Below are 11,429 nucleotides of genomic sequence, written 5' to 3'. Positions count from 1 at the left end.
CGGATAGTCACACATGGCACCAAAGCATGGTGCTGTCTGCTGGCGGGCGGCGAGACCCTCGGAGCGGCACATACAGGCACGGGCGCTTGGGCTTTAGGGGGCGACGCGGAGAGTACACATCGCATCAACGGATGGTACTGTGACGCTCGCGCTCCCTGGCGCCTAAGTGGCTGTGAACTAAATGTTTTTGATGTATGTATTGATGATGTTTTATGTATTATGATGTATGTAATTTGATGTGATGATTTTATACATTGACAAGCAGCATATATGTTTGTATGGATTTTCAAGTTTCGATATATGTATGACTTGTAACTGTGTGGAAATTTAATAAAATACTTTAAAAAGCGAAAAACTGGAGGGAAGGTCAGGCAGAAGGCCAAGACCCGCTCATCCCGTGCCGGGCTCCAGTTCCCCGTAGGTCGTGTTCACAGGCTGCTGCGTAAAGGCAACTATGCCCAGAGAGTCGGTGCCGGCGCCCCGGTCTATCTGGCGGCTGTCCTCGAGTATCTGACCGCTGAGATCCTGGAGTTGGCTGGAAACGCTGCCCGCGACAACAAGAAGAGTCGTATCATCCCCCGTCACCTCCAGCTGGCCGTCCGCAACGACGAGGAGCTCAACAAACTGCTGGGTGGAGTGACCATCGCTCAGGGCGGTGTGCTGCCCAACATCCAGGCTGTTCTTCTGCCCAAGAAGACCGAGAAAGCCGCAAAGAAATAAATCTACTTAACAAACTCTCACAAAGGCTCTTTTAAGAGCCACCCACTGTTTCTGCATAAGGGTGATTTCCAAAATTCTAAATGCGTACTGTTATAGCTTAATTTTCTATTTATCCAGTCTGTCCACATCTGCAATCATAACGGCACAGCCGGTTATTGCTTAATTTTTTCAGTTGGAATGGGGGAAAAAGTGAAATTAACCCACACTGCTTCCTTGTAGTTAATGCATTATTTTCCCGCTCTAATACACTAGGTCCTAAATGTCTAATGTACATTTATGCTCAATGCTGTTCTTGTAATGCTTGCATATCTAGTAATTATTTCGGCATGTAACCACAATACTTCAATTTATAAGATGTCTGAGCACTGTTATTGCTGAATTTCTTCAGTTGCAATGGACCCACTGCTTCGTTGTAGTTAAGGCATTATTTCCCCGCTCTATTTACATGTCTAATGTACATTTATGCGCCTTATGCTGTTCGTGTAATTCTTGCATGATATCTAGTAATTTTCTTTCAGCGTGTAACCACAATATTTATCTACACATGTCTGAGCACTATGGATTTAGACATTAACTGGTAGTGGTTTAGCCGACATGCATTGTAATGGCCATGTTCATTATATACATATTTGGTTAAACTCTTCTTGGAAAATATGGGTGGTCCTTAAAAGGACCGTTGTGTTTAGAGCAGACAGAACAGTTTACTTGGAGCTGGTGTACTTGGTCACAGCTTTGGTGCCTTCAGACACTGCGTGCTTGGCCAGCTCACCGGGGAGCAGCAGGCGGACGGCGGTCTGAATCTCCCTGGATGAGATGGTGCGGCGCTTGTTGTAGTTAGCCAGTTTGGAGGCTTCACCGGCGATGCGCTCAAAGATGTCGTTGACGAAGGAGTTCATGATGCCCATGGCCTTGGAAGAGACACCGGTATCGGGGTGGACCTGCTTCAAGACCTTGTATATGTAGATGGCGTAGCTTTCCTTCCTGCCCTTTCTGCGCTTCTTGCCGCCCTTCGTGGCGGTCTTGGTGACGGCGCCCTTCTTGGAGCCCTTCTTGGGCGCTGGCTTTGCTGCTTCAGGCATCGTGATTGTATTCAGTAGAATAGTTCAGTTGCAGTGAAGAATGTGTAAGAAGACGCTCTCGTACCACTATTTATACAGAGCCAATGCAAATGAAGCGTGGGACTCCTAGCATATGATTGGCTGATCCTGCCACAAAGAGTCTTTGTTTTCTGTATTATGTTTTCCGCTCGTGTGCTCTATTGTCCCTGTATCATTGTGAGGGGCTAAATATACTAGCCTCTTTATACATTATTAATATGTATGGTAAATGTATAATTTAAAGCCCCTTTTTATCATAATGTGTTTTGTTTTGATTTTGCATTGATCCTCCTTTATGACTGCTGTACTGTGGCGCAGTACCATCCTTTGGTGCGATGTGTACTATCCGCGACACCCCCTAAAGCCCAAATGCCTGCGCCTGTATGTGCTGCTCCGAGGGTCTCGCCACTCGCCAACAAATAGCACCATGCTTTGGTGCCATGTGTGACTATCAGCTGGCATGCAACAAAACCCCCGGTGCCACCCACACTCAATACCAACACTTAAAGGTATAACATGTCCAAGAGGGAGTCCTCACATCAGGATAAGGCAGAATAAGGGCAGAAAAGATATATATATATACGTTACAAAGATTATATTTGTCCAGACAGGCTACAGTGCCAAGGTGGGCCAGTTTAGGTGTGTGTGCAATCTCTTCAGATCCATTGTTTTTTTCCTTTTAAGTTCCGTTTTAATATGTTTAAACACAGTGTTTGCATCAATTACTACGTGGTCTATTGACATTTTACACCGAGTTATCCAGATCCTAAAAATTGTCACACAAATACAAACCCAAAATATATCATAATCTTCTTTTCTGCAGTTAAAATTACCGTACAAAATGTCTCTGTGGCATGGCACCTTCACACCTAAATCGTGCATCTTGCTCCAGATTGCTTTTGATCTCTTGCAGTCTACGTCCTGCATCTTCCCAGTGACGAGGCCACTGTTAATATTATTTACTAGGTTTTTACTTTCTTCAAAGGAGCAGTGTTTAAAAAGTACCATACCTCCATATATCTTATTACTTATTATATTATATATTATTTTATTTGATTGGGTTCCCCAGTTAATATTTAAATTTCTATGTTTTGTGGTAAAGTCCCCATATGCCAGTTTATAGTATGGCAGTGACAGTCTGCCCCTGCCCCTCTGTTTTCTCCATGTTTTGTGGTCTCCTACCCAAGCTGCTCCACACAGAATGCCCCTAGCCACATTTTTACAAAATGCAATCATTATTTTGCTGCCGACGTCCATTGCGCCAAGGCCTCCCTCTTTGACATTTTTAAACATAAAAATCCTTTTGGTAACCTCCCGGTTGTTTCCCCAAATCAAACGTACACACATCCTATTAATTCTTGTTATGCATTTCTCAGGTGGCGGAAAAATGGTGGCCAGGAACGATAATTTTGACAAAATAAATGTTTTTACAATCTCTATTCTCGATTTATAAGTTGTGTCCCTAACTTTCCATTTTTCAACTTCGGCATGTATTTCCATTTCTTTTCTGTCCCAATTTTTTTAGTCCCTATTAGCAAAGAAAATGCCAAGTATTTTCATTTCCTCTTTCACCTCCATGAGCAGGGCCGGCCTCCGATCCTCCTCTCCTATCCAAATACATTCCGTATTGGTCTCATTTAGCTTGGCCCCCGCGACCTGCTCATAGAGGTGGAAGTGTTCTCTGACATAATCCAGTTCTCTCTGCGATTTTATAAAGGCAGTTACATCGTCTTGGCTGCCGTTCTATTAATCCGAACTCCTTGTATTCGGTTATCTTTTTTTTTTTTTTTTTGTAATGGGCTGATGGCCAGAACGTAGAGCGCTGCGCTCAGCGGACAGCCCTGTTTATGTAATTAGACGTCCTTCCATTTACTTTTACCGCCACCTGAGATTTTGCATACAACATTTTAACCATTTTTATAAATACCTGTGGAAACCCATATCTATCTAAAACACCCCATAAATATTCTCTATTTACAAAATCAAAAGCTCTCTTTTGGTCAAAGCCAACAATAAAAAAGCCAGGCTCATGACGTGAGTGTATCATCTCTCTGATCCTATTTAAATTGTCCCACATCATACGTCCTTTAATGGCGCATGTCTGTTCTTTTTCAATTATTTCGTTTAATACTGTATTTAGTCTCATCATTATGATTTTGGCGAGTATCTTATATTCTATATTAGTTAGTGTGATCTGTCTCCAATTATTTACATATTTTTCATCCCCTTTTTTAAAGATCATACCCAGTGAGCAGGCAACGTCTGTGGACGTCTAAATCTAGTTGATATCACGTCCGCCCGTCCAGGCCGTAATCCGAACGTCCATTGGCGACCCGATTTAGTTGATATATGACGTTGGGCAAACACGTCACAACAGGCCTTAATCTGGACGTCCATTGACAACCAGATTTAGTTTACAAAATACGTTGCTGCTATGCCTTAATCTGGACGTCCATTGACGACCAGATTTAGTTGATGAATGACGTTGGGCAAGCAGTCGCGACAGGCCTTAATCTGGACGTCCATTAACGACCAGATTTAGTTGATGAATGACTTTGGGCAAACAGTCGCGACAGGCCTTAATCTGGACGTCCATTGACAACCAGATTTAGTTTACAAAAGACGTTGCTGCTATGCCGTAATATGGACGTCCATTGGCGTCCAGATTTAGTTGATAAATGACGTTGAGCACACACGTCAGGACAGGCCTTAATCTGGACGTCCATTGACAACCAGATTTAGTTTACAAAATACGTTGCTGCTATGCCTTAATCTGGACGTCCATTGACGACCAGATTAAGTTGATGAATGACGTTGGGCAAGCAGTCGCGACAGGCCTTAATCTGGACGTCCATTAACGACCAGATTTAGTTGATGAATGACTTTGGGCAAACAGTCGCGACAGGCCTTAATCTGGACGTCCATTAACGACCAGATTTAGTTGATGAATGACTTTGGGCAAACAGTCGCGACAGGCCTTAATCTGGACGTCCATTGACAACCAGATTTAGTTTACAAAAGACGTTGCTGCTATGCCGTAATATGGACGTCCAAGCAGATTTTGTTCTTAAATGACATTGAGCAAATGTGTCCTGACAGGCCATAATCATGATGTCCATTGACTGACCAGTTATAGATCATAAATTCATAAGTATAGTTTATTCTATTCTGAATTACCATATGTTGATCTGACCTCATCAAACCCTGTACACTTGAAAAATGCTCTATGTACATGTATGGCCAGTACAGAATTCATTCCATATATGTTGATCTGACCCCTCATGCCAAAGTGCCAGCACTCGCCCAGCAGTCTGCAGTCTGCCATCACCCAGGCAGGTGGATGCATGCATGCCTTCTGGCCCTGAGTCAAGGCTTCTTACTGGTATAGAATAATACAAAAATAATAACAAAATAATAACGGGTTTTACTCAAGGTGGCTACTATAGAGCGTAGCAGTCCCTCCCCCATTCATGACGACACCAGGCCCAGGAAATGATTCCCAATGCATTTACCCATAGACATTTAAAAAATGTTTAAATGCTTTTATGAGCACATATCAGAGTATACATGACTATAAAACAATTGTAAAATAATTGTGAAAGAGTCCTGTATTGGACTGGAAACAATTGGATTTGCACAAATAATTCACTTCAAAATGCTTCTCACCACACACTGCACTACACAACGTCTCCCCCTACCTCGACCTCCTAGCCACTTATCCCATCCCATTCCCTCAGGTACAGTGCTGCCGGCCTACTCAGGGTCCCCATGGCCATGCGTTGAACCTGGGGTGACAGGGCCTTCTCTGTGGCTGCCCCCTCCCTCGAATGCACTCCCCAAATGCATCAGAGATGCTCACCCCCTCCCTGCCTTCAAAACTGCCCTGATCGACAAATAAAGTTAATCTCTCCCCCCGGCCCTCCCAACACACTTTGACTTTGGGCAAAAAAAATGCTATATAAATCCCAGGTATTATTATTATTATTAAGTCCTCCCAGTGGCCTTAATTGACTCTCATCAGGGGCCCTTTAGTTGGGAACTGGACAGAGAGACCATGCATATCGACAATTTACTAAAAATGAAATGTTGAATCAATATGTGGGCCCCTCTTTTCTGTATTTATAGGCTACAGCAGTGGTTATACACATATGCACAAATATATACTTGGTTACAGACTGTAAATCCCCAAAAAGTGCTTGACCCACACACATAAAACCCAGACTCTAGGCATGTACACACTCTTTCTTTCCTTTCTTTCTTTCGTTTGCTTGTATGTGTTTATTTATTTAACATCAGATTCATCCGCACGCACGCGCACGCACGCACACGCTGGGGTTGGCTCTGACCGCACCTGTGACAAATCTGATGATTAGTGATTAAGTAGCTGGGCAGCTGTGCGAATTGTAGCCTACGTTCGGAATCGTCTCTGTCCTGTGTCCACATACTCCTGCTGCTCCGCTTCGAAATCATTGAGGTAAGGAATTAAAATCAAACTATTACCCGAAACTTTTATCAAAGTTAGTAGTTTATGAGGATTATTCAATTGTTGTTTTCCTGAAATGGATAACGTAGAGATAATGTGGCCACGCAGCTCCTCCTGCAGCCCTCTTAGCATTGGGGCTATATATGGACCAGAGCTAGCAAGGCTACCCATTCCTCATGTATTTTCCCGATCATTCTTGATGCTAATTGTAATTTCGACCGTTTGAAAAATAATTGCATCTCATATTTTTTGGTAAATTAATGTGAATTAATATGGCGTGTAAACGGGAGGTCCATGACATGACGAGGTCTGAGAACCACTAGCCATGGTTCACATGACGCCCGTGTTTCATTGCTAGAGAACCACGTGCGTGCCTTAAATTCATTGTATTAAGTTATTCAAATGATTTACCTAGTCGTTCTCAACATTTATATTTTACAACTTTTAAGTGAGAGTGGCCTACACGAATGGAACCAAAGCAAATGGACAAATACTAAAACTCCAGCCAGCGTGCCGGCGTGGCAATTGGCTTAATTTTGCCAATCAATGTGCTTATAATTTCTTCAAAATCGTGCCTCTAACAAGCTTTTAAATAACCAGATGGGCCTTCCGTTCCAGAGATTTGCTAAAATGCCTCTTCAGCCATGAAAATAACCTTATTTTATTGTTTTGGGCAGGTTTTGAGAACTATTTTATACAGGGTGGCAGGGCCCTAGCTCTGGTATAATATAGCAGGGCCCATGCAATCAGAAATGATCATTGTAATGCAAATGAAAGATGTACTGTAGCGCTTTCTTCAAATTATCCTTTATAGCTTAATTCCATGTTGTACATGCCATGCCAACAATTCCAAACATCATCATTGTTGGATTATTGATTATTAGAGATTATTATTATTGCAATTTTTATTTTGGTGCAAAATGTGTTCTGGAATCTTAATAAACCAGCTGATTTTATGTTATCTTTCTTTACCCAACAGTCTCATTTCCATCGGTCCTGTCCTGTCCTGCGCTCCCTGCGGCTCCATTAGAATTTGAGTGGAAGGTGCGTGTCACGTGTACTTGTCAATGTTCTTGTTTTATTTAGTGGGATGTAGCTATTGTAATGTGTAATTGTAACAAATGTGAAACAATATATTTGTGTGCAAAATGTGTTTGGAATCTTAACACATTACAGGCAGGAACCACTTTTTGTGACTCTACCCTTCTGGACGGGAACCCCTTTTGGGATTAAGTACATGCAGTATTCAAAAATTACAAAATATCGATGCTGCTATAAATATTTCAGAAGTTTTCTGAAATATTTATAGCAGCATCGAAAAAGTTCAGGATTTAGAAGGCATTTTTAGAATCTGTCTCAGTCCAAAATGGGAACCAGCTGATTTTATGTTCTTTCTTTACCCAACAGTAACATTCCCATCAGTCTGTTTCCTGCTCCCTGCGGCTCCATTCAGTCCATTTCCTGCTTCTGACAGCTCCTTCCTGCTCCTGGCGGCTGTTTCCTGCTCCCTGTGGCTCCATTTGGTCTGTTTCCTGCTCCCTGTGGCTCTGTTTAATCTGTTTCCTGCTCCGTTTGGTCTGTTTCCTGCTCCTGGTGGCTCCTTTCCACTCTTCTAAGGTGAGTGAACTATTGCCACACGTGCCGTTTTGAGCTGTGTGGGGGTGTTGCAACTAAAATGAATATCAAATATCTAAATGCTGAATCAAGCAACTGTAAAACTCACTGGGGTGTTCATATAAGCCTGAGTAGACGTATCATCTACTCAATGACCATTAAAAAAAGGAAATATCCCTTTAACTTTAAAGACTAATTAATTTAGACAGGTTAATATACACGTGCTATGTGGTACATTTTCAACTTTTACACATGTAATGTATTGTAGAAATAATTTTAATCCATTCAGGGCGGGAACCCCTAAGCATTGTTATATTGTTGAAAAATAGCAGATCTACAAGCTCATAGCACGGCACGGAGTGCTGCGCTAGAGGTTGTAGAAAAATCAGACCAGTCTGAAGCGAGTGGTGCAACAGCACCCCTTACTGGTACTCTAGACAGACATAGTAACCTAGTCACATAGTCACACCAGGACAAAGCTGTTCCTTGGAGTGGTTGCACCACTCAAAAAAAATCATGAAAATGTGGTGCAATCTTAACATTAATTCACAGCGAACATTTTAAACTAATCTTTGCTTCTGGGGTGGTCCCTGGAACAACATATTTTCAGATGGGGGTCCACGGCCAAATACAGATAATTCTGTGGTCCTTGACATAAAAAAAGGTTGAGCACCACTGATACCTATGTGACTTATGTCCCTGTGTCCCGATGCCGTCCGGTGCTGTTGCACCACTCACTTCACTCACTTCACTCACTCACTCACTTCACCTCACTTGGTCTGATTCTCAGAACTTTTAGGATTTAGAAGAGTTTTTATTTGTTCGATCAAAATGGGTTAATTTGGGTTTCACAATAGGTTTGGCTGTTGGTGGTGGATTATTTTGTAGTTATTGGATGTTGTTTAGTCTTGTTTGGGTTTGGTTACAGATGGCTTACTTAAGAATGTGGCGAAAGAGGAAAGCAGACATCAATAAGCTCATCCTGTCTGTTAGCGACGATGATGTTGATCCAGTGGCGACCAGTATCGGCCCAGTGGCGACCAGTAGCGGCCCAGTGGCGACCAGTAGCGGCTCAGTGGTGTCAAATGATGACGTTGACCACCCAGAGATGATCCATTCCGATGGTGGTGACAGTTCCGACTCGGAGTTCGACTTTGACACAGACATTGAAATGTCTGACTCTGATGCTGAAACATTGAACAGTGAACCAGATGTAGAAATGCCTAGCCTGGGAGATGATTTGAGAGACTGGTATACTAAACATCACATCACTCAAAGGGCGTTAAATGACTTGTTGCACATTCTTGCAAATCATGGACATGTACTCCCAAAAGATGCTCGTACTTTAGTAAAGACTCCTCAAGCCATTGACAGTGAGTCAAAATGCAGTGGAAAGTATGTGTACTATGGGTTGGAGAGGGGCATTTCCCGTGTACTCAGCCAAAATACTGCTTTTAGACGAGAACATGACACTGTTAGCTTAGATGTAAATGTAGATGGGCTACCCATCTTTAAAAGTAGAAACATCCAATTCTGGCCAATACTAGTGACATTCAACAATTTCCAACCCTTTGTTGTGGCATTATATTGTGGAGATAGTAAAACACAGCCCCTTGAAGATTACCTCAAGGACTTTTTGGAGGAGTTTGTGCATCTAAAACAGAATGGCCTTGTATATCAAGAGAAACAATATGCTGTAAATATCCAAACCTTAGTATGTGATGCTCCAGCAAGAGCATTTTTAAAACGCATAAAAGGTCATACTGGATACCACAGTTGTGAGAGGTGTATATCAAGAGGCCAATATGTTGAGAGGAGAGTAGTATTCAATCAACTGACATCCACATTGCGCACAGATGTTGCTTTTAGTAATTTAGAGTATTCCAACCATCAAATGGAGACCAGTCCTTTAATCACTGCTGGCATTCCCTGTGTTAGTGCCTTTGTGTTAGATTACATGCATATGATTTGTTTGGGTGTTGTGAAGCGCATCTTGGTGTATCTGACCAGAGGCCCAAAAGTATGTAAGCTGTCTGTGAGACAGAAGTCCGAAATCTCACAAAAACTTAACATGCTTAGAGGCCAGATGCCCAGTGAGTTTGTGCGACAGCCCCGTGGTCTTGAGGAGTTGGACAGGTGGAAAGCCACTGAGTTCCGTCAATTTCTTCTGTATACAGGACCCTTAGTACTTAAAAATATTGTGTCCTCACAGCTGTATGATCATTTCCTGACACTGACTGTGGCAGTTTCCATCATGCTTGACTCGGATGACCAAAGAAGAGCTGCCTATCTGGACTATGCCTCTGAACTTGTGAGGCACTTTGTTTCTAGTTGCCCTGTACTGTATGGCAAAACATTCAATGTGTACAATGTCCATGGACTGTTGCATATTCACGAAGATGTCTCTCATTTCAATTGTTCTTTGAATGACATTAGTTGCTTTCCCTTTGAGAACTACTTGCAGCACTTAAAGCGACTAGTAAGGACTGGACGAAACCCATTAGCACAGGTGTCAAAACGTATGTTTGAATTTGAGCATGCACAGAGAAATGCAAAGGTAGATGTAAGGCCAAAAATGTATATTTCTACACGTCGGAGGGACAGTTGCTTCCTGATAGAAGATGGGTTTGCCTTTGTTAAAGAGAGGAGAGGAGATGGGACAGTAGTTTGTCAGGTGGTAAAGCAGAGCCACACTATCGACTTATTTGACAAACCATGCAAGTCAAAACTCTTGAACATAGCATATATAAAGAATAGTGTTGTATTCAAAAGAAGAGAAGTTGATGAAAGAGACCTTATTCGCAAGGTGGCCTGCCTTGATTCCAACAATGGTTCCGTCCTGATTCCTCTGAGACATGGCATCGAACATTGAAGTTACAGGTTGGCATTCATTTGTCTTGCTTGAATGTATGTATTTTCTTCATACATCTAAATGTTTCAATAACTGCCACAAGGCAGTTTGGATGGAAGGTCGTATTGAAATGGAGGGGACCATCCCTGAAATATGGATCAATATGATTGAGAAAACGATAAGGTGGCCAAAGATAAAAGTCAAATTTTGTTATCTCAATCATATTGTGCCTAAAGAAGACTGGGAAACATTTCAACTAAAGAAAGTAAAATTTACATCAGGTAACCTTGTACTTTTCATACAATGGTATTGGAGTAGTCATATATCAAATGTGTCTTGTAAGAACTGGAATTGTCTATTTTCAGAAAGTGCCGAAGAATGTGAAAGGTATTTGGAGACCAGCCATGCAGAGGAAACCAGCCATGCAGAGGAGGAAGAAGTTGAACATAAGAGGAAGAAAAAGACCAAATCGTATGAGGGATTTGTTCAAGGTACGTTCTTTTCATTTAAATCATAAATAACTACAGTATTCTTAATAATGTTAAATGTGTATATTCAGTGATTTCACTTTTTTTTTGTTTTTAATAATCATCATATCCTAATATTCTGGGCGTTAACCCCTTGGTGTTTTAAGGATTATGTTATACTTTACTGTAGCTATTGA

At 42.0% G+C, this 11,429-nt stretch overlaps 1 protein-coding gene across 1 annotated transcript; it reads right to left on the bottom strand.

The window, feature by feature from the left end:
• Window positions 1-1,421: 1,421 nt before the first annotated feature.
• LOC308335423 (histone H2B 1/2-like) lies at window positions 1,422-1,802 on the bottom strand (the record flags this gene model as incomplete). The annotated part of the gene is made up of 1 exon (XM_080792450.1): window positions 1,422-1,802. The coding sequence occupies exon 1, from the start codon at window positions 1,797-1,799 to the stop codon at window positions 1,422-1,424; it is 378 nt and encodes a 125-aa protein (XP_080648576.1). The 5' UTR covers window positions 1,800-1,802.
• Between the last annotated feature and the right edge of the window lie 9,627 nt (window positions 1,803-11,429).

This window comes from Protomyctophum bolini (genome assembly GCF_963924005.1).
Source record: "Protomyctophum bolini genome assembly, chromosome: 20".
In the NCBI taxonomy this organism is placed as follows: domain Eukaryota; kingdom Metazoa; phylum Chordata; class Actinopteri; order Myctophiformes; family Myctophidae; genus Protomyctophum; species Protomyctophum bolini.
This window is presented reverse-complemented; position numbering and strand designations above follow the sequence as displayed.